The sequence below is a fragment of the Neltuma alba genome, unplaced genomic scaffold (genome assembly GCF_004799145.2).
Source record: "Neltuma alba isolate B1F8T4 unplaced genomic scaffold, ASM479914v2 tig00011216_pilon, whole genome shotgun sequence".
In the NCBI taxonomy this organism is placed as follows: domain Eukaryota; kingdom Viridiplantae; phylum Streptophyta; class Magnoliopsida; order Fabales; family Fabaceae; genus Neltuma; species Neltuma alba.
Window position 1 is genome coordinate 69,134 of NW_021635940.1, and position 23,750 is coordinate 92,883.

Below are 23,750 nucleotides of genomic sequence, written 5' to 3' on the forward strand. Positions count from 1 at the left end.
AGAAGAAGAAGAAGGCCCCACAGGCTCATTTGGTAGGATTGCACCTCTGCTTGCTAGAATTCTTGGGGCATATAGACTTGCTTCCTTGCAAGCTCATTATTCATCACAGTGGCATATGAAAAAACAACTTGAAACAATTTATTCTAAAAGTCCATTTCAAATCAAGAAGTCATGTTGTCAAAACGTGAGCCCAAACACTGCTAAATTTCACAACCTAACTTTTCCATTTGAGATGCATGTTTAGGCCTCCAAACAACATTCCAAACACATCTTTAGTCTGATATTAACTTTGTTAAGAAAAAAACAAAAGAGTGAAAATCAAAGCAAACAATAGAGGAAGCTGCAATTATTTTTATTAATGCTAATTTACACATATAAAACAAATGAGAAGGCAAGGGAAAATTACAGGGACTTACATATTATTTTTTTTTCATTTATTATTAAGTCTTTCAATTAATATATGATAAGTTAATGTGTCTTGTTTTATTATCAATATCAATATATTATTTAAAAGGGTTAATATGTCTTTTCATTTAAAACATTCTTATAATTTAATAAAATTTTTGACCAATTTGTCTTTAAAGGATCAAAACCCATGATCTAAAATGTGAGGGACCAAAACCAAAATGAGAATAAATTTAAAAAACCAAATATCATATTAATTCTATTTAAAATTATAAAATAAATACTATTACACGTGACTAAACTGATTTTATAATTGTAAAGATAAACAAAATCCCTTGTTATAACTTGTATGGAAATTGAATAAATATTAATCTGATATGGATTCTAATAATAGTTATTTAAAGATTCTTTTTGCCCCTCTAATTGACGCAAAACTTAGCCGAAACCTAAAATAAACGGTATTCACAGTCCAGGCTAGAGAGAAGGCAAGGGCGGTGGCCAAAACGGAAACTTCGCCACTTTCTCTTTGGGAGAAATGGCGGGACCTATTCTTCGTTCTCTCTGGTCCTCTACCAGAAAATCGTTTTCCTCTTCGCCATCCCTTTTCACCCCATATCATTTGTTGCCGCCAACCAACACCGGTTCCCGCGCTTTCTCCGCCGCCCTGGCTACCGCCGCTGTCGAACCTAGCATCGCTCTCAACCCCAGCTGCCTCCGCAACGTCGCCGTGATTGCTCATGTTGACCATGGCAAGACCACCCTCATGGATCGACTGCTTCGTCAGTGTGGCGCCGATATACCCCACGAGCGCGCCATGGATTCCATCAGTCTGGAGCGCGAGCGCGGTATCACGATCGCTTCCAAGGTCTGTGGATTCCAGTGAATTTACTGGAGAAACTGTATTTAAGTACCTGTAGTTCCTATTTACAGTGAAAACTGAATAGCTTAATATTCTTACTGAGTGAGCAGTATAGCATTCTCAACTGCGAAAAGTCTGGTCTTTTCTAAGTTTGAAGCTTTGATACGCACTTCTCCATTCACTTTAAAGAAACCTTTTGTTTTGTTTTTTGTTTTTTTGTTTTTATTTGTGGAACCATGTGAAATACATTAAGTTTGAGTCTGCGGTAAGGAAGCTTATTGAATTGAAGTCCCTCCAACTTATTGCGAGGCCTTAATATGCTGATCATAAAATTTTCTTTTTAATGGATATTAGTGGTGGGAAACATAATACTGCCAGAATATTTAAAAAGAAAAAAAACGGTCGTTCTAATTTCCAGGATTCAAATGTTAACGCTTGAATCAAACAATCTATATCCTTTTACTCCTTGGCATTTCATTGTTCTTAGACGTTGGACCTCTTTTAGCAGGAGCTAAGTGTAGCTTAATAATGGCCGGACTTCCTTTTTGTTTTGTTTTTTTTTTTGGGGGTGTGTGTGTGTGTGTGTGTGTGTGTGTGTGTTGTGTGTGTGTGAGAGAGATTATGAATAGCTGAATTTAACTTCCTATATAATATAAGCCTATTCTCCAGTTGAACTTGAACAATAAGTATTTTCCTCCTACATCAAAGTCATGATTTTAGATTGCCATTTGTAGGTTACTTCGGTTTCATGGAAGGAAAATGAGCTAAATATGGTTGATACACCTGGACACGCAGATTTTGGTGGTGAAGTATGTATCAGCTGGCTTTATCTTATTTTAGTTTATTTCTTCTCTCCTTGTTTGATAGAACCAACTGGGCTTTACTAATGGCGTCAAACATTTCAATAGTTTTCTAAAATCATGAACTGGTGCTATTCTATAGATTCAGATGAATTGCCAGTGACAATATTAATCTTCTTGTCTAAAAAAAAGTCATAAAGGATCATATGTTGGCTTTTAAGATGCAAACATAATAGTTTACATAAATGTCGTGTTATTCCATTTCATATTTTCTTTGACCTCATACCCTGCAGATGTTAATTTTATAATGCCTTGGGGGAACCATGAAATGTTTGAATATTTAGAACCATATAGGTGTGCAAGCCACCTGCGGTTACCTTAGTTGGTAAGGATGGTGTGGGGTGAGGTTAAAGGACTAGGGTCCGAAGCTTCGTGTACTAATATATATATATATATATAGGTTTGCTCATTGGATATTTCATCTTATAAACATTTTATGCCCTGTGCCCCATCCATTACCTTATAATGAATCAAACGTAATTATGCTTCAATTAGACTGCCATTCTGAAAGTTCTTTAATCGTAAAACATTTTCTATGTTGGATTGAAAGTAGTACTGGTGGTTAGGTTGAACGAGTTGTTGGCATGGTTGAGGGAGCAGTATTGGTTGTAGATGCTGGTGAAGGTCCCCTTGCACAAACAAAATTTGTTTTGGCAAAAGCCTTAAAGTATGGGTTGCGGCCTCTTCTTCTTTTGAACAAAGTAGACCGACCTTCAGGTAATCTGCCAATTGTTTATTTTGTGATTTTATGCCTCATGACATAATAGAAATACGTTAGTAGCATAGTTTATGATACTAAAGCGGAATTTTTGGGAAAAAATCACCTATTCTTTTTTTTGGCAGTGTTTTCCACTTTGTCTGCCAGTTGTTCTTCACTTCTGTTATCAATTTTCTTTCTAGATATTGTTGGTTTTCCCTCTCATAACTTTTTATTCCTCATGCCATGTTCATGTACTAAATCACGGCCAAACGGATGCTTAAAGTTATGTGTCTCAGTTACTACGGGAGAAGAAGCAGTTATTATTATGTTAGATTTATTTTTCATATTTTACCTTCTTTTGGAATTGGTTGGGCGTAATATTCAGTTATAATCTATGCAGTCTCTGAGGAGAGGTGTAATGAAGTTGAGAGTGTGGTGTTTGATCTTTTTGCCAACCTTGGTGCAACAGGTACAGGCTAGAAATATTTCTGGATTGTCTTTACTTCTATCATATCTTAGATTCTCTCTCTCACTGGCTATGCATAACTCTTAGTTATCTGTATATATAGAGGAACAATTAGACTTTCCAGTTCTTTATGCTTCTGCTAAAGAAGGATGGGCATCCACCACCTTTACCAAGGATCCTCCTGCTGAGACAAAAAATATGTCACAGCTTCTTGATGCCATTGTAACTCATGTCCCCCCACCAAAGGCAAACATTGGTGCGCCTTTTCAAATGCTGGTTGGTATTTAAATATAAATATTTTTTTATTTTGTTGTTGTTGTTATGTTCATGTGATAAGTTCCCTTTTGGAGATGTCAACTTGTTATGGTGCTTCCTACCTTCCGTTGCCACTGTATTGATTATAAAATCTACTTCCTTTCCAAATATTCGCATTCAAGTCATAAATAATAATAGTTAAAAAAAAAAAGTTTTGGAAACTATGGTTTTTTTTTTTTTTAAAAAATAAATTTCCTGTATGCGTTTTGAGTTTGTGGTGATTCTGTTATAATTTCTTGAGTCGTTTGGTTGGGATCAGTGAAAGACCATGCTTAATAGTGACTTTCAGGTTTCAATGATGGAACGGGATTTCTATCTTGGGCGAATTTTGACTGGACGTGTTCATTCTGGGATTGTTCGTGTAGGTGACAAGGTTCATGGTCTATCTAACAAAGATTCTGGAGTAGAAAAGATTGAAGATGGAAAGGTTTGTAGATGGATATTTTGAAGTTGGTACTTTTACTAGTATATGATAAGAAATTATCTAACAATTTTAAACAACAAAAACAAGAAGCAGCCATATCTCGCTAGGTGGGGTTGGCTACATGGATTGCATGGCATCATTATTGACAACCAAATCTTTGGATATATCCTTCTTTTATAAAAGCTGCATCTCACAGTTTCTATACAGTGCTTAAGATTATGCCTGACTGTAATACTTTTCGTGAAGATATTTAGTTAAACAAAATTATTATTAATGGAGACAATGATAGTGGTCCTGATATTAAATTTTTTGAAGTGTGTCACATTTATATTAAGATAATTCAAGTCTTGACTTTTAGCTTTAATTTTCTTTTTTATTATCTTGTAGGTTGTGAAATTAATGAAAAAGAAGGGTACAAGCATGGTTCCAATTGATTGTGCTGGAGCTGGTGATATTATTTCGATGGCTGGGTTGGCGAGTCCGATAATAGGCAACACAGTAGCAACTGCGGAGGTGGAGATATTAATTTGTAATATGTGTTTATGCTTTTGTTGTTATCAATGGTCATTTGGTTAATTACGGGACCATTTAATGTGCCCTGATTATAATATATTTAAATTAACAGGATAAAGATAAACCATTAAGTTGATTTGCTAATATAGCAAAAAATCCATATCTAATTTCATTAAAAGCACCCAAACACTTGCCTATACGTTTCTAAGTTCTCTGTTTGAGTGCAGGTACTATTACCTTCTAATACACCTTTATATTAGCGATTTATTATATTGAAGCTATTAAATGACTTCCTTTAATATTCATGACCTTTTATTTTTTTGGGGGGGGGGTTGAATACTTTTAGGAACCTGACGTAATTTGCTGTTTTTTATAATGTGATTCTCTTTTCATTAACAAAAACTAGTAAATGACTCCACCATTTGTTCCCCGGTTAAGAGTTCAAACACATGATAGTTCAAGCACGATATATTACCTAAATTATTACCTAAATCATGAGATGTGCGTATCCAGTTTTTATATAGACTTAGTGATTCATATTATTAGGATTATTTCAAGAATGATATGATGATTGCTATAACCTTATGATCTTAATGTCCTAGATTATGGCTGCATTACCCACAATTGAGCTGGATCCTCCAACAATTTCCATGACTTTTGGTGTAAATGACTCTCCTTTAGCTGGTCGTGATGGTACTCATGTGAGTTGTGTTCATTTTAGCATCCGTTTGTTTCATTGATGGTTTGTTTTGCTGTGTATGCCATTTGTCACTACTGATGTCAGTTAGTATTAGTAACCCTCTGATTCAGGTTCCAAAACTACTTCACTATTCAGAAATTTGTATGCTTTCTGCTCTGCTTGATAACTGGATTTACATGCTGAGTTATTTGTAGTTGACTGGAGGAAAAATTGGCAATCGGCTGGTGTCCGAAGCTGAAACAAACATTGCCATAAATGTGCTACCAGGCTTATCAGATTCATATGAAGTTCAGGGAAGAGGAGAGCTACAATTGGGTTTGTTTATGCCTCTGTAAATATTATACGTTTCTTGTCAAGATGTATTTGTGAATATATCTTTAATTAATAATTGCATAAAATTTCATCTTTATGAACAGGTATCCTTATTGAGAATATGAGGCGTGAAGGATTTGAGTTGTCTGTCTCTCCGCCTAAAGTCATGTGAGTTTTTAAGGGCTGAGTGGGATCCAAATTTGGGCTTACTATTTTCCATGGCCCATTTGTGTTATTGGTTTTGGTTTCACACTTCACATGGGACTTACGTAAATAAATACTGAGCGAACACTGCAGTTTTTTATGCATTTGTTATGGGTGTTTTTATGGAGATAAAAGTATGGCTAACAGCCATTAAGCACAAGTCTTTTTTCTCTGAGGGTTGGTTTAGAGGCTGTTCAGGTATTTTTTGGTAGCATGTTATGGTCTGTTTAATTGTGCCTGGATTATCTGAATCAAGGATTTTACAGCTATACTTGATAATCGTGGGTATTATAACCTTTAGTTTATGTGGAAGGCTCATCACTATATGTTATAATTAACCAAAGCTACTTATACTTCCATGGTGGTTTTAATTGCTTAGTTTTACAAGTTGCATACCTTATTTCTATCACTTTTATAATTCACTGGATGAATATTCTCTCTGCTTTTAGGTATAAAACTGAAAGTGGTGAGAAACTTGAGCCGATTGAAGAAGTTACAATTGAGGTGAGAAATTAATTCAGTGTTCATAACACTTTTTTGATGAATGATATGTTCAATTTCTGAAATAAAAAGAAGTGTATCTAAATGTGTTTATTCCAGGTAAATGATGAGCATGTTGGGTTAGTTATGGAGGCCTTATCTCATAGGCGAGCTGAAGTTATGGACATGGGTCCCGTCTCTGGAACTGCTGGTCGGACTAGATTGTCTTTGACTTGTCCATCAAGGTTAGTCTAGTTGTATCTTTGTCTTCCTACCTATATTGTTTTTCTTGTGCAATAAGCTTTTGGTGTCATTATTTGAGAGAAATGTGGATTGTGCATTTGAGCTGTTTTTTCCCCTGGGATCTTGTATTTTTAAGCTTCGGAACCTTTTTCAATTCTAAAATAGTGGACATAGTTTATATTTTCAGACTTGTTTGACTTTTGATGAATTACACATGAATTTTCTCATTCCTTTGCCCCTTTCTATAGGGGTGATTGCTACATTCCACTGACCTCGTGATCTTACGTTGAAACATAATCAAGTAATGGTTACAAAATTATGTAGATAGTATTTAAGTTGAATTAATTATTTATTTGTCTATGGCTTTTCGCCTGCTCAAAAATGGCTGTGGGCTTCATGAATGAGCCCTCAAGACTAATCACCTTATTTAGAGTCCTAACACGCTGATTGTTTCCTCAGTTTGGCTACATATTTTCAACCAATAGCTTAATTCTACACTAGTTACTGGAGTCAAGAACATGTTTCATTAAACATCTTATTTATCTGTTGAGTCTTGCTGATTTTCCGCATAACCCTATATATTAAATTTTCCTCTCTTTTTTTCCCCCTTTTCAATACAAGATATTGAATTTTCTGACATTACTTCTTCAGTGAAATTAAACATCTGGTAACTTCTACTTTCATGTTATGTTTGTCAGGGGCCTGGTTGGTTATAGAAGTGTGTTCAGCAGTGACACGCGTGGAACTGGCTTCATGCACCGTGCTTTCCTTAGTATGCATTCTGTGCTGAACTCGTCTCTTTCTGATAAGTTTGTTGTTTTCTATCATATCTCATTGTCATACCAATGGATTTGTTTAGGATATTGTGGGGTTTTCTTTTATGGGCCATTTTATGCTACTGATCTAATCATCAGTGAAATATGTTTGCAAATAATGCTCTTAAAGTTCTCCATAGGCTGTATGTTTTTCTTATATCCATGTCTTAAAATCCTTGTGCTTGTTTTCTTTACTAACTGCACATTTTCATTTCTGGAAAGTGTTCGTTTCTCCTTGCACTTTACCTCGGCGTCACTGACTTGATTATACGACAGTATGCCTAACATGCATCATTGCTATCTTGCAGGGTATGAAAAATTTCGAGGTCCTCTTGGCAATGTCAGGAAAGGAGTATTGGTATGCGTGTCTAATGTTGCATCTACATTGCTAAGCAATAATTGTTTTTCACCTGGACCTACTAGTCGCACGCCATTAAGATCTATGTCTCAATTTATAAAGCTTGCTCTACTAATTGTCTTTTGGCCGTTGATTGAACAGGTATCAATGGGTTATGGTACAATTAGGGCTTATGCATTAATGAGCTTAGAAGCTCGTGGGACTTTATTTGTATCCCCGGGAATGGAGGTTGGTCCTGCCTGAATTAATTTTCCATCTTTTATTCATTAAATGTTTTCCTTGTGTTTGGGAACTTTTTTCTTTCAAATGTCAAGTTCTGTTTTTTGCGAAGCAAATATTATATTTATATGCTGCTAATTTTTTCATTCTCTTTTTCTGTTCACGGAAAAAAGAAAAATTCCCCCATTTCTTCTACTATATGTCATACTGTTTCATCAACTTGCACTGGATATTTATGAAATCTGCTCGTTTTGTGTCTTTCAAGTATGGATTTCGATTGCAAGCATGGTAGTTAACATGTTTATATTTTGCCGAGTTTTACTCTAAATTAACTGTATCTGAATAGGTAATGTCCCCCCCCCTTCCCTGGTTTCCATGTACTTTTGAAGAGGGCAGTGCTGCTAGTGATAAACATTTTGTTGCTATTAATCTAACCATGATCTTGCTGATGAGAATTGGGATTCTCGAGGGTGTTTAAATTGGTGTTAATTTGAAACGATGGTGAAGCATGAGAAGGGATGCATGATTTAAATGAGCTCGAGATGTGCACTACTGCAATCGTGCACCTAGCTTTTATTTGTAGCATCTCTATTAAATTATTCTTGTATGTTGCCTGTAATTTCTCATTCTTCATTTGGCGTACAGACATATGATGGGATGATTATTGGTGAACACTCACGAGATACAGATCTTGATGTAAGGAGAAATATATTCTTTCATTGATTGTGTATTATGTAAGTCAGTGACCGACGGAGATTGATTGTGATCCTGCAGGTCAATCCAGTGAGAGCTAAGGAACTTACAAATATTCGTGCTGCTGGCAGTGATGAAAATATCAAGCTGTCTCCTCCTCGTCTTGTATGTCTTCAATATTCATGAGATATTATTTTGGTCATTTTCATAATTTAGACGAGTGAGAATTCTATTAGTGCGTTATTGAGTAGGGTTCGGATTCTTGTGCGTTAATTGAATCTCTAGGAATGGTTTTGTAGGATTTATCAGTTGATGAGACTTAGTGATGTAACACACACACACAGCGCCAGAAACCTTTGATGCTAGCACTGATGCGACGTAGGGGAATATAAGGGGAGAATTGCAGAATAGGAAGGGAAGGAAGAGATAGGTCAGAGGGAGAGGAATTGAGATATCTGAACGTCACAGCAAGCCAAAATGTATTGCAATCATAAAAAGTTACTTTACATGAGATATATTAGACTCTATTTATCTATTTGCAGAACCCACTTGTTACTCCATATGCCCTGCCATCATTTGAAAAAGAAACCCACTTGCACTAAACATAAGATAATAATCATTACATAAAACAATAAATCTATTTCCTCCTATGGTAAATTTTCCAATATTTCCCATCACTTAGTAAGGAGTTCATTACACCAAATTGTTTATAAGTAACGGTGCTGTGACAAGTTGTATATGACAAACTGGTTAAATTTACATGCTTTAAAAACTTTTGAAGTAATATTTATCTGACTAAAGTGAGTGGGTTCTGTTTGTTTTCGAACGGGCAAAGTAGTTGTCTTTATTAACTATTCTTACTGTTAGAAGATATCTTAATTATGTGGTTATCAATAGTGGAAGTATGGAACACATAAATCATGGAGGAATTCCAGAGTTTGATATCGTCTATTGAAGAAATTATCAATTTGTCTTTGCAGATGACCCTTGAAGAAGCCATAGGATATGTAGCTTCAGATGAGCTTATCGAGGTTAGTTCTGGCTCTGATACATTATCGGTGTACATAATTTTCCCGTTAATTGGGGGATGCAAGATGTATAGGCATAACATTTTCCCGTTAATTGGGGGATGCAAGATGTATAGGCATAACATTTTCCCGTTAATTGGGGGATGCAAGGTGTATGGGCACTTCTACTCCCACCCCTCTCTTAATCATATTCTTCACATGGCATCTTCCATTTACTTCGCACTTTCTGCACCTTCGTGGTGCATATAATTGACTTGCTTGCGCCATGTCCCGCTCACTTGGCCTCTGATTTTAGTTTCGTGATTTTCTTTTTACTGGTTTATTTACTTTTATTTTTCTGGGTTTTGTGAAGGTGACTCCAAAGGCTATACGGTTGAGGAAGAAATATCTTGATGTTAACAAGCGCAAAAGCATGAGTAAAAAGCCAAAGGAATGAGTGAGGACTTCGTCCTCGAAACATTTTTGTAACAGTAAGTGTATTTTATTGTCGTTACTCAGTCACTATCATTTTTGGGTGATCCTGTTCTGGCTTAGTTCGAGTAATTTATAACACCTAGTACCTAAAGAATTATTCTTTGAGCAAAGCAACTCTATGCTTTCCATGAAATAAAAATGTGGCAATGGAAGACGTTGCTTACTGTAATGTGATGTGAAGAGGATAATTTCTTAGTGTGTGTTTGGCAATACAACTCGGCAGTTGAATCACATGGCCATTACTAGGAATTATACAACAATGCTTTACTCCGTAATGTTGCTATTTATGTGACCAACCAGTGCAAGATTGTGATGATTCATTGTACATTGTGATTGGTTAATCTATGTCCACGAGGGTTAAATGACATTATCATTTTCAATCTACAGACGCATAGGCCACATAATCTAATAGTGAGTTGATATATCAAAATATGTGATGGTAGAACCATCTATTAGCTTTAGTCTTGTACATATTAAAAGGATTTTTTATAGGCTTAGTTTTCAATATAAATGATTGAAAGGAGTATTTTAAAAGAATCAATATCATTTTTTTTAACTAAAACTAAAGTATATATTTGTTCTTTTAACTTTGTTCAAGGTTTTAATTTAGTTTTTTAATTTTAAAAAGTATATATTTGGCCTTTTAACTCTAAAATCAATAGGTTTTAATGATGATTTTTTGCAACAATCATGAATATTTTAAAAATTAAATTTAATATGTTAGTATTTCAGAACATTTTATCAACAATTAAGATCTTAATGTCATAATTTTTTAAAAAATTTTTAAAATTAAAGGACTAAAAGTATATTTTTTTAAAGTTAAGGGATTAAATTGAAACTTTGTACAAAGTTAAAGGTGCAAATGTATGTTTTAGTCTTTAACTAATAATAACCTCAACTAATTTTTTTTAAAAAAAATTAATTATGAAGTTTTTAAATTTAGCGGCAGTAGTAGTTATCAACGTTTATGGGCTTGTTTGGGATTGCTTTTATTAAGTGCTTATATATATTTTTTCATAAGTTGAGGTGATGTTTTTTTATATATTTATTTTGTATTTTATAAAAAGGTTGGAGAGTTGCTTTGAAGGCAATTGTTATTCCAAACAAGTTCTCTGTCAACCGTGAAACAGGCTTGATCCATTTGAAAGCGGCTTTTTTAGCCCCATGATACAAGGAGGCTTGTTCTGTAGATATCCCATCGGCCTAATCATGACATGCTGACTAACCACAACTTTAGATGGTTTCGTGGTAGTGGATCACATCAACCATTGACTTGGGTCATTTTTGCCGTCTAATCAAGTGTTCGTTAATTGTCCCATGTTTGAACTGACTAGTTCCTATTTTAGAATCCGAGTTTGAAACTCCTTTCGAGAACGAAGAATGATGTAATCCATATACCTTCCCTCTTACTAAATCTTTTTTTCCTTTTTTTTTCCCCAAAAGAAAATCTCCTCAGTCAAAGATAATTATCGTTTTTCCGTTCTTAATCTGTGTGGGAGCTAAAACGCTTGCCTATCTTTACTTTTTCAAATGATGAAACTTTCTTAACCACAACAAAAAATGACCATGTTTCGTGTCCATAAATGAAAGCTTTTAAACGATTATAATAATAAATGAATTTAGACACATGCACATGTTTCTCAGAATTGTTGTGCTCTTGAATAAATTTTTTGAATTTAATTAATTAAATATCATTCTATCCCTATCCCGTTATATCAAGCATTGGTATTTTTTTTTTTGGGTCAAAAACAAGTTTTTTATTTTTCGGTACAAGAAACCCAAGCAAGCAAAGTAACCAATGATTTTCTTTTATATTTAATGAAAGTAGGTTTGATTATTATTTCTCTTTCTTCTTTCTAAAAAACCTCCCTTGTGTCTTGTACTAGTAATATTTTTTTAGGTATCCATGCAATACTTAATTACAATTAGAATTATTATTAATTATTGTTTCGAACAAAATGAGATGATAAGTCTCGAGTATATTTCCTTTTTGTTCAGAGGTGAGTAAATAAATTAACTAAATAATTAAAAAAAACCACTTTTCTGAAGAGATAAAATGGAAAGTGATTTTAAAGGCCGTCCCTTAATTCTCTCTATCACCAAATCTCAAAATGGCAGGTTTGCGTTTGAGGGTGAAAGCAAAAACATACAAAAGCCAAACTACTTGTTGTTTGTTTTTATCTCGAGGGGAAGAGAGAGAGAGAGAAGATTTGAGCTTTGAATACTTCTCCCTCCTTCTCTTCCAAGCGGCGCCTACACTACCCGCCTTTCTCTTTCTCTCTTCTGTACAATGCTGAAGGTTACGATATTCAATTGCACTTTGCCGTTTGAAGGCCTCAATTGCGTTTGAAACTCTCGTTTATTACTTCTGTTTTTCAATTTTGATCCGGCAACAACCCATCTCGTTTCAATCAGACTTCCGCGTCTGATCTCCCACCAGAAATGGCTGCTTATAGGGCCGACGATGATTACGATTACTTGTTTAAGGTGGTGCTGATCGGTGACTCGGGTGTTGGAAAGTCCAATCTCTTGTCTAGATTCACCAAGAACGAATTCAGCTTGGAATCCAAATCCACCATTGGGGTTGAATTCGCTACCCGCAGCGTTCATGTCGATGATAAGATTGTAAAGGCGCAAATTTGGGACACAGCTGGCCAAGAAAGGTATTCTTCTGTTTTTTTTTCTTGTCATTTCTTTTGGGATTTGATCTGGTTCTTTGTGTGTACGATGTCTCTTTTTTTTTTTTTATAGTTAGAAATGCATGAAATTGAGAGATTGAGATATGTTTGTATGGTCTGCACGGTGGTCTCTTCGCGTAAATAAATTTTCATGGTTTCATTAATTTTACATCGAATTTGATTCGCCAATGATGCAAACTGGCTGGTCGTTTTGATTATATTGGGACTCTTGCTTTGGATCTGAAACTGGGGATAATGGGGTCTCTGGACCACAAAGATTTGTTCTTTTATTAATTTTCTCCTTGTCTTATATCCATTGGAGCAAACTATCGTGTGCAACACTTTTATGAAGGATACAGAAGCACACCCGCCTTTTGCTTTGGGTGTGGTATTGATCATCCTTAGATTGAACAGCGATTGTGTTGATTTATTGAATGGGTTCAGAACCAATTTCTTTAGACATCACTTCTTATTTCTTCCCTTTATTTCTTGTTCTGCCCATCGAAAATGTGCTCTTATCTAATGGAAGAGCAGGATTGTTTCTCTAGTATATTGTTGCTGGTGAATGAAAATGGTGGGAGAGAAAATTTGAAGTCGAATATATGATTTTGTTGGAGTTTGTCTTTCTTTATGACCTTGATGCCGGTGCTTATTTTGAAACTTATAGATCTGGAGCTTATAAACAGGGATCAATTAACGCTATCTGATCGCTACGTCTTGAACCAACCGTTAATCTTGATAACTCTACAAAGTAATAGAATAAGAAACACGAAATGGATCAGTTTACATTGCATTGGAAGTTTGGAACTATGCATGTTCAATGGGGAGGGCAAACAATCCCCTTGAGATGATCAATCTTCTTACCAAATTTTTTTTTTTCCTAATTTCAATTTCAATTTCTGGTTATGTTAATCTAAACTTGTTGCAGAATGTGACATGTGATTAAAATAATTTTCATCGTTGCTATTTGGTGCAGATACCGAGCAATAACAAGTGCATACTATCGAGGAGCAGTGGGTGCCTTGCTTGTTTATGATGTTACCAGACACATAACTTTTGATAACGTGGAGAGATGGTTGAAGGAGCTTCGGGATCACACAGATGCCAACATTGTGATTATGCTTGTGGGAAATAAGGCAGATCTCCGTCACCTGCGTGCTGTGTCAGCTGATGATGCCCAGGCGTTTGCTGAGAGAGAAAACACGTTCTTCATGGAAACCTCTGCCGCTGAGTCCTTGAACGTGGACGATGCTTTCACAGAAGTGCTCACTCAGATATATCATGTTGTTAGCAAGAAGACTCTTGAGATTGGGGATGATCCTTCAGCATTACCCAAGGGACAGACCATTAATGTTGGAAGTAGGGACGATGTCTCGGCTGTTAAGAGTGCTGGATGCTGCTCGGCTTAGTTTAGAGATGGAAAACCAAAGGATTTGATTTCACAGCCGTCGGTGTCTGTTCCATCTGAACTAATAATCACCAATATGGGATGTGTTAATATTTATATTTTTTTCCCTCCCCTCTGAGCATTGTTTGATGATGATACATAGGAATGTTGTTCTTTGGAAGATTATACCAAAATTTATACGAAATGAAAACTTCCATGCTTGAAGACAGACAGCTTCATGTTAAACTTGCTCGTTATTCTCTTCCTCAATTTCTCCTTTCTCAGGTACGGTTGGATCCTTATAGGCAAAAGACTCATGAATGGATAGTTCAAAATGTAGTTTCACATGGTTCAAACGCTTATAGGCAATTTTTGCATTAAACTCGAACATCTCCATTAGATAATTAACATATGCGAAGAAACTTGACGTTATTAAATACTCAGCATGTCAGAAATCAGAGCACTACCCAGTAAAAGAGAACTTCCCGATGAACATAAAACTATTATTATGCAGTGTCCCTCTGCTGCCTTAGTTTTCCATAAGAAGACATAGCCCAATATCCATACCTTTCCAATGCATTGTTAATTGTTCCTGCCTGCTGTAAATGGACATGTTACATGTTAATGTTAGCTTGTCACCTGACAGAATCACCTCTAGGGATATTTACCTCATCTTCTCTGTTTTCTGCCTCGAATCTAATTTGTTTTCCTTTTACCATCGTGTTGTGACCGTAGTTCTGATGAATCAAACTGAGAAATCAAATCAGAATTATGGCCAATTTCGTTGTCAATATCTCGATTCAAACCAGATCGATGAATTTGGTCCCCCCCAAAAAAAAAAAAATTACAAATCGACGAGGATCCAACACAGTAATCATATCAGAGTTGTTAACAGCAGTGTTGTACAGAGCTGAAGCAGGGCACTCAACTTGGTCCAATGATTCAAAAGCATGATCTCGTGGCCGGTTATCATCAAAACACTTCTGCCAAAAGCCGAAAAATGAAAAATGAACCAAGAAGGTCCTTTATTAAAGTAAATTATTGTTAACAAATTACGAATCAGCCCAGCACACAACAAAGTGAAACATCATAAAAAGGGCCCTTCAGAAGCAAAGAAGGAAACTCGCTAAGCTCCTTGAAATTGTAAGAAATTAGTGAGTCCATGAGTTTGTGAGAGCTTGGTCAAACAAGTATTTTGTTTAAGAAAGATATTTATTTCAAAGCCTAGTTGAATTTTTAATTACAAATTCTGTATTACACTGAAAAAGAAAAGGACTAGATGTTGGCAGAAGAGATTGAAACAAGATAACTTTGCCTGTGATTGCCTCTTATCACTCAAACCATTGCTTAATATATATAGATATCATTTAGGTGATTATTTTGATAAGTTGCATGATAACAATCTAATTTGTTGAAAAATAAACTAAACTTTAGCATGATGATTGAGGTATTTAACACCAGAACTCTAGAAACTGCAATTTAAAATTGATTCACAGTATTCCGTAGGTGGACCGGAACTACTGATAAAACTTGAAAGAAACGAGCAAGCTGGTTTTTGAGAGAAACACAATTCCCTTATTCTCTCTTACACGAATACAAATGTTCGAAATATTACCAATAGGACAGACGACTAAAAACAAAATAGCATTATTGTTATTACAGAGTGCAGAATCCCAATACTTGTAAGCCTTGTTCAGTTTCTTTGCTGCTGGAAAATTATGGATAAACCTCAACGAGGGACCTTAAACCTAGAACTGGAATTATCTTATAGGTGCTGAAACCTGCAGAGGAAATCAACTGGGCCCACTCTTTCTCATTCCTCTCTTTTCCTGGGAGCACTGCCATCAACAGAAGATCAAATTGCAACTGTGTTTCAACCGATTCATAATCTCCCTTCTCATCCTCAACCACCTCGTTTATTATAACCAGTTTTCCTCGTTTGCCTTTGCTTGTTACTGCCTCCTTGCAGTTCTTCAGTATTTTCAGACATCTCTCGTCGTCCCAGTCACAAAGAATCCACTGCTTGTCATTCAAAGTAACAAACAATATAATCCTCATAAATTAATACATACATACACACACTGAAAAAAATATCTTTCCATTGGAAAGTTGTAAGATTATTCAGATTTTAGTGTCACCTTCATTAATATAACATCAGCAGGAGGAATAGCTTGAAACATGTCTCCTTTGACGAACCTGAGATTCCCACAGCCCTTCATGTCGCCAATAACGTAAGGCGAATCGAACACAGTACACTCCATTTCTGGAAAAGCTTCAGCCAAGGCTTTGGTCATGGTCCCGGTGTTACCCCCCACATCAACCAGCGAGCCACATCCCTTAAACACATCCCTACACTGTTCAACCAACACTTTCGACACCAGTTGTGAATCACCAGCCATGTAATCTCTGAAGTAATTGAAAAGCTTAGGCACATGCCAAGCATAGTCATAGAACGCCTTTCCATTTGCCGTTTCAAACGGCGTCGGATCGTCATTCTGTAACCAAGTGGGAAAATGGTCCCATGGTTTCATCATGAGTGGATCAAGCATGGAAAGCAAGAAAGGGGTGAGAGTGAAGGGATGATCCTTGAGAAAAAGGGTTGATGTATCAGTTAAGACGTAGCCATCTTCTTCTAAAGGGCCAGAAGTTTCTGGGAGTTTCTGGAGAGAGAAGAAGCCAGTATGAGTGAGGAAGCGCATCAAGCGACGGAGGTTAGGGGCCTTGGAAGGGTGGATTTGAAGGGAAGAGGCGAGAAGAGAAAGAGGCATGGGCTTGCCATGCTTGTGAATGATGTCTGGGATGTTTAACTCTATTGCAGATTTGAGGGACAATGAGTTTATGAGACTTAAGACATGGTTCCATCCATGGGTTTGAGCTTCAAGTACTCTTGTCGTGGCTTCGTGCCCTTCGTTTTGAGTTCCCATAGATTGCAGGTATATTGGAGATAGTAGAGTGTATTAGTTGTGGTATCTCTTTGCAGGCACTCGAATTTCATTTGGGGTCTATTTATACAGGCAACCCGAGACCCTGTGATACTGTAGAACTAGTTTCGGTACTTAATATAAGAGTTAGATAACTAATTTATGAATATTAAAAAAATTATTTAAATCAATTATTTATAATAAATATATATTATTGTAGGGACCAATTTTAAGAAGAGCCTGAACCAACTTTTTACTGAACAATGATTGGATTAAAAAGTAACACTGCAGTTAAATTCCTTTATATTACAATTAAAAAATAAAAGTACGTACATTACATGATAGTAATGTTAGATTTAAGTAGCATGATATTATGGATCTCAAATCACCTTTTTTCAAAAGGATTTGTTCATACTTCATAGTATGCAATATTGAAAGTTTCAATTTGAAACCCTTCTACTAGACTTAATTCACCATATATAGATAAAAAAAAGTGTTTTTTTTAATCATTCAGTCACTATTATTACCATTATAAATGTTGTGAATATTAACAACATTTTATTAACCATCCATGCATTTTAGAAGACGATTAAATCATGAGGTTAGGGTCATTATAACTTAAGATAAAGAGGTTAGGGTAAATATAAAGAATGTGTCAAACATTTCCAGCACATAAAGAAAAAATAAAAGTAATCCTTTTTATACCTTTCCAACCTTTCTGGCACATACAAGAATGGATATGAATGGCCTATTTTAAAAATTGAAGTTGAGAATAAACAATGAGAAAGACTTTTCAACCTCACGAGCATCCTTGCGTTTGGTTTATATGCATTCTTTTCACATTTTCCAGATAAAATTTGGATGGTGTAAAACAAAATCGTTCGATCCCTTAAATTTTGTTCAGAAGTATCGATTTTTCCCCCTATATAACCCAATAATTATGAGGGAACTGTTTATTTTTTTAATCATTTAGTCATTTGTATTATCATTTAAAAAATTATAAATTTGAATAATATTTTTTAATGATATCATATGCTTTTTAAAAGACGATTAAATCTACAGTAAAGATTCAGGTCGAGAATTATTTGGTCGGCCGATTCAAATTAGCAATAAACTAACATACCTTTACTTTTGCGTGCTTCAATTATTGCGTTATTAAATTATATTGTAAAACAAGCGTCAAATAATTTAGAAAAACACATGAGCCCACACTTTTTATGAAATTATGAATGATACTTTACAGTCCTCCATAATGATTTAATATAAAACAAAATAACTTGAGTCGTTTGCTAAAAATAAAAAAGTTGGGTCATGAACAATATCGTTATAAACTCTATTTCTATATAACTATCTGAGTAAATCAAAATATCGTCGTGTACAATTAAATATTTTCGAAAAAGATTTTTCACATTCATACGAAAATACTTACTTCCCGTTGCATGCTCCCTCTACTTCCTGTTTGGAGGCAAAGGGCAGCTCCATGTCTATCTCAAGGGATTTTGGCTTTTGGGTTAGTCTATTTGGAAGTGTTGATGATGTTGATTATTTAATCTTTTAATTACTCTTCCTATTCTAGATATAAAACTTATTTTGTAGTATAAATTATACTACAACATAGATGTTATATTTAGGATAGGATCAGAGTATTTACATTATCATCTTAAATATTGTGGCATGTAATATATACTTTTTCAGTTTTTAATATAAGACCCAGTTGACTAATTTAAAAATATTAAATAAATTATTTAATTATAGCATATATTATACAATCTTTATTAAATACTTATGTGTTTTATTAAATTATATATTAGTTTATAACTCAAGCGAATTAGTTTAAAAAATGATAAATATAAATATTTTAAAGTTTCTAAATTAGTTAAGTAGATCTTATATTAAACATGAGATGTAATATTTTATAATTATTATACATGCCTTTCAAAGCACGATCGAATCACCATAAAGATTTAACTTTTAGCCTGAAGCTTTCACACAAAAAACTCGTGATTGTTATGTTGCATGTCACCTTCACCGTTCGTATATAAAATTGGTATCTGTTATTCTAACAGCTTACAAAGGATTTGAGTGATATCCTTGGCACATTATCATACTCGTTTTTATTATTTACCTGCTTAATTTATTATTATTATATACTTCTCTAATATAATACTCCTCTGATATTAAATATAAGACCCTTATACACACTAGTATAGGGGTTTTATATTTAAGACCGGAAGAGTAAGTCATTTTTAACATGTTTTATCATAATTAAGATAAACCCTAAACCTCTCTTATAGTGATATCCCTAAATATAATAAATAAATCCTCTCTGTCATAAATTTTAAACTTGTATTTCTACTTTTATATGTGCTACTTACCATATTTCTCTGTAAACAAATTTCACTCATTATCTTTCATGTACTCTTATCACAAATAAAGATATAACTGGAAAAATATGCATCTATCTTACACATTTGTTATTTTTAGGGAAATTTAACTAACATTTTTAACCTTGTAATTTTTGATAGTGAGGGAGCAATAAAATAGGTCACCGTAACTTAAAGGCCAATAAAGCAATCCCCTTTCTCATAAACTATAAATTATTGACCCTCCTAGTGGTTTAGCTTCCAAGCATAGCCGCCACAATCTGGTAAATCGAAATCACATCAGCTTAATTAGCTTCCAGCAAATGAGAAAGAGTCGTGGAATCCCAAAACAAAGAGTTTGGAGCAACAAGCTAAGACTGCTTAATGTTCAGACCCATATATGGAGCCATACTTTCAGCTTCATAAACTCAATGCCTCTCAGGCCTGCCATAAGGGGGTGTTTGGGAAATCCAAAACCATGGTTTCAGAAGCATTTTTCCACAAAACGAGGTAATCTCCTCCACATATTTACTTCGTAATCCGTAAAAGTACTTCTGAAACCATGGTTTGGTTTCTATCCAAACACCTCTTAAACATCCCAGACACCGTTCGCAAGCACGGCAAGCCCAGGCCTTTTTCTCTTCTCATCTCTTCCTTACATATCCACCCTTCTAGGTCCCAAAACATTTGCCTAATTAAACTCCTCACCTATTTCTAGCTTCTTCTCTCTTTTAAAAAGTTTGAGAAACTGATCTGATGATCCTTTAGAGGAAGGCTATGTCCTAACTATCCACCCTTCTTCGAAAGGACCATCCCTTAACCGCGACACCTTTCTTCCCCGCTATGATCGATCGATCCCGTCATAAAAAAGCCTTGGTATGAGATGACCGATTGGCTCCAAATTATGATGCTCCTAATTTTAATCACTCTTTCAATGAAGCTATGGCTAGCGATGCGAACTTAGTCATAAATGTAGCGATTGAAAGTTGTAAAGAGGTGTTCAATGACATAAAGCCGTTGGTTGATGTTGGGTTGGCATGGGGACAACAGCTCAGGCCATTGCTAAAGCCTTTTCAGAAATACGATGTACTACGTTTGATCTCTCGCATGTTGTTGATGGCTTACAAGATTAAACAAAATGAACGGAGATCTACTCATAACCAAAACTTTGAAACACTTTCTATATTTACAGCTTGAATATCCTCTCCTTATGACAGAAAAATACTACAGCCGCTCCGAAATATAACACAGAGTATTAAATTTTCTCACAAGGTTCTTAATTATCATTCTTTTATAATAAAAAATCAACCTCAACTGACGTGGCTTGATATGTTGGGCCTTTCTGATTGCTTCTCAGTGAATAATCTATGTTAAGAATCTAATCCCTGATCACACACACACACAAAAGACATAAGAGTTCCTGCAACTCACACCCAATCTAAATTCATAAATATTTCTACCTCCGTCTTAATTATAAAATCTAATATTCTAATTTGTAATATAAATTGACTACAATCTAGATCATATAATTAGGATTGGAGGTAAGATATAAATACTTCTTTGATCCTAAATGTAAGATTCATTTTATAGTGTAATTTATTTTATGCCAATTATATTATACTACTTCCGGTCTTATTTATAATACTTTGTTTGTAGTCCGCAAACAAAGTCTTATAAATAAGACTGGAAGTAATACATTATAAAATGAGTTTTATATTTAGAACTAGAGGAGTAATAATTATCACGTTTAGGATTGGAGGTAAGATATATGATGGCCTTCTGATCCTAAATATAAGACCCATTTTATAATATAATTTATACTATGTCAATTATATTATATATATATATTATAAAATAGGTTTTACATTCAGAATTGGAGGAGTAATAATTATCATGTTTTGGATGTAAAATTGAGTCCAATTAGTTATTAACCTATTCCATATTTCATGTCCCTATAATTTTTTTTCGCTTTTTATTAGATCCTTGATGTGTTTTCTCCCTCACATCGGTGCTGTCAACTTAAAGTAACAACAATCATAAATGGAAGGTAACTAGTAGCTGAGCAAACAATATGAATTTGATGAAAAGAAAAAAAAAATTAGAGGAACTTGATATAAAATCTAGTAAAAGTATACCAACTGCCAGATTAGTTTTTCCCAATATTTAGCTGAGGACATAAACTTTCCTCCAAATATAAAAATCTGTTATTTTATTCCATTCCTTTTTTTATAGAACACGATTTTTCATTGACTAACCAACATATTGATGTTTTTTTTTGGTTGTAAAGATATTGATTTTTTTTATCATTCAATTGTTTGCATTATCATTTTAAATATTAGACTACCTTTGGTCCTAATCATAAGAATTCATTTACAGTCTACAAATAAGGTCTTGTAATTAGGATCGGAGGTAGTATAATAAATATATTTTATTATATACATACGTACATGCCTTTCAAAATACGATTGAATGTCACTGAATATTTAATTAAGCTGAAATCTTCACACGACAAAAACTTGAGATTAAAAATTAAAACGTGCATATCACCTTCGGATATGATTGTTATTCTAACAACCGACAAGGATTCGAATGGTTTTTTTTTTTTTTGATAAAACAAGGTTACAATCAGAAACTAACTAACAGAGACAGCATTATGCAAATGAAACGCTGAATCCATCTTCAGCAAGGCAATCACTCTGTCAGGAGGAGAGAAAAGAACATGGAAATCAGTCAACATGGTCCAAGCTCCAGCGACCAAGGCGTCAGCAACCTTATTTGTCTCTCTATCACAGAAAACCAGATCTACTTCCCATTCCCTTGCAAGCATCCGCTGTATTTCCACAAGAAGGATTCGAATGGTTTTTAATCAGATCGCTTTTGCACTTGCCTTTATCTGCCTTATCATTAATTTGCTTTATATATACACAAAAAAATACACCAGCAAGATTAACATTAAAGTTAATCACCATGAGTTTATAAGAAAAATAGATTTTAATCACGCCAACAATGCAGAGTGAATCATACATGATTACTGATTTTCATCATAACCCGTTTAGAATTTAATCATTCCAGTCCTGCAATCATGTAAATAAACCAATACGCACAGTAATATTTAAAATTTTGAAAAGTATATTTTGTAATTTATATTTATCTCTTGAAAAAAATTTTAGTGTAGTAATCTAAGGAGTCAAATTAAAAAAAAAGACATATTTAAAAACTTGTTCAACACTAAGATGGGACTTTGTAGCATGGGTGAAACTTGAAAGTTTGATTGAAATTAAAATAGTATACTAATTTTTTAAAATTTTAGAAAAATAATTATATATTTCAAATTTAACACAAGGAATCATAAAATACATGTAAAGTGATATATAGGAAAAAATGGCGTGGTTCTAACTACTCTCTATCATTAGAGAATATATCCTTTTGATACATATTTCTTTATTGATTTTAGTTTTGATGATTTAAATTAGGGATAGAGTGCTAAAATGCCCTGAAAGTATTCATGAATGAGCATTCAACACTGGAAAAAAAAAATTTCTCTTAAATGTTTTTGAAGTTTTATTTCGTAACATTTCTGCCTTTCATAGTTATTTGCTGTTAAGTTTGACAGTTAAAAATATTAGTCAAACAACATAATTTAACAATCAAACTTAATAACGAATAACAATCAAGGTATTTTTGCCACAAAAATAAACTTTCAAGACATATAAGAGTCAAAGAAAAAAAAAATTTAGGCATTGGGTGTTCCTTTGTGGATACTTCCGAGATATTAAGCACCTTATCCCTTTAAATTAGAACAATAACAGTTCATTACTTTAGAAGAAACCAAAACAAGAATTTAGTGAACGATCCCTCTCTGATCATGTTTCCTGCATATCTTTATCATATATTCGCCGCAGTTTAGTAATTTTCATAGCATTTGGCAAAAAAAAAAAAAAAAGGTAATTTTCATAGCATTAAATTAAATCTTACAGTGAAGATCCTCATGATTGCAATATTAAATACGAATTTCAATATAGAAAGTAGTGGATTAGGGCCCCAAAAAAAAAAAACTAACTAAAAGGTAATTAAAGATGTGTAGTACTGCAACAATAACATTGTGATGGATAAGCGATTATTAAAAAGGGCATTACGCATTAAACAACTCGCTTGTGCATCAATCCATATAAAAGGGCTTTTCTTCTGGGGCAGTATCGTCAGGATTTTGAGTGGCCCCTTGCTCAGACATAAAATGACCCAAATAATGTCTGCTTCCATGGATTTATATATACATCACCACAATATCTACTGAATCCACACTATCCAGATTTCACCCAGCAAGCCCGAAGTC

At 34.4% G+C, this 23,750-nt stretch overlaps 3 protein-coding genes across 3 annotated transcripts; 2 read left to right on the top strand and 1 right to left on the bottom strand.

Annotated features, from left to right (window-relative positions):
• Positions 1–940: 940 nt before the first annotated feature.
• LOC114762482 (GTP-binding protein TypA/BipA homolog) lies at positions 941–10,388 on the top strand. Its single transcript, XM_028951971.1, has 19 exons — positions 941–1,270; positions 1,999–2,073; positions 2,691–2,841; positions 3,225–3,293; positions 3,394–3,566; positions 3,895–4,032; positions 4,417–4,542; positions 5,145–5,243; positions 5,437–5,557; positions 5,659–5,722; positions 6,208–6,262; positions 6,359–6,483; positions 7,180–7,253; positions 7,605–7,654; positions 7,796–7,882; positions 8,519–8,569; positions 8,648–8,731; positions 9,547–9,597; positions 9,947–10,388. The coding sequence occupies exons 1-19, from the start codon at positions 941–943 to the stop codon at positions 10,028–10,030; spliced, it is 2,007 nt and encodes a 668-aa protein (XP_028807804.1). The 3' UTR covers positions 10,031–10,388.
• Positions 10,389–12,256: 1,868 nt separating this feature from the next.
• Positions 12,257–14,382, top strand: LOC114762481 (ras-related protein RABA1f). Its single transcript, XM_028951970.1, has 2 exons — positions 12,257–12,731; positions 13,723–14,382. Exons 1-2 carry the CDS (start codon positions 12,511–12,513, stop codon positions 14,153–14,155), a joined length of 654 nt encoding a protein of 217 aa, XP_028807803.1. The 5' UTR covers positions 12,257–12,510; the 3' UTR covers positions 14,156–14,382.
• Positions 14,383–15,583: 1,201 nt separating this feature from the next.
• LOC114762478 (probable O-methyltransferase 3) lies at positions 15,584–17,093 on the bottom strand. The gene is made up of 2 exons (XM_028951969.1): positions 16,272–17,093; positions 15,584–16,152 (listed from the first exon to the last, which is right to left on the bottom strand). Exons 1-2 carry the CDS (start codon positions 17,055–17,057, stop codon positions 15,850–15,852), a joined length of 1,089 nt encoding a protein of 362 aa, XP_028807802.1. The 5' UTR covers positions 17,058–17,093; the 3' UTR covers positions 15,584–15,849.
• Positions 17,094–23,750: the final 6,657 nt, after the last annotated feature.

Excerpts from the sequence above, each read along its gene's own strand:
- LOC114762481 (XM_028951970.1), top strand. The coding sequence starts at position 12,511 with ATGGCTGCTTATAGGGCCGACGATGATTACGATTACTTGTTTAAGGTG. Across the intron at positions 12,732-13,722 it reads GACACAGCTGGCCAAGAAAG|ATACCGAGCAATAACAAGTG; the intron begins GTATTCTTCTGT and ends TATTTGGTGCAG.
- LOC114762478 (XM_028951969.1), bottom strand. The coding sequence starts at position 17,057 with ATGGGAACTCAAAACGAAGGGCACGAAGCCACGACAAGAGTACTTGAA. Across the intron at positions 16,153-16,271 it reads CTGATGTTATATTAATGAAG|TGGATTCTTTGTGACTGGGA; the intron begins GTGACACTAAAA and ends AATGACAAGCAG.
- LOC114762482 (XM_028951971.1), top strand. The coding sequence starts at position 941 with ATGGCGGGACCTATTCTTCGTTCTCTCTGGTCCTCTACCAGAAAATCG. Across the intron at positions 2,074-2,690 it reads ACGCAGATTTTGGTGGTGAA|GTTGAACGAGTTGTTGGCAT; the intron begins GTATGTATCAGC and ends ACTGGTGGTTAG. Across the intron at positions 5,558-5,658 it reads AAGAGGAGAGCTACAATTGG|GTATCCTTATTGAGAATATG; the intron begins GTTTGTTTATGC and ends CTTTATGAACAG.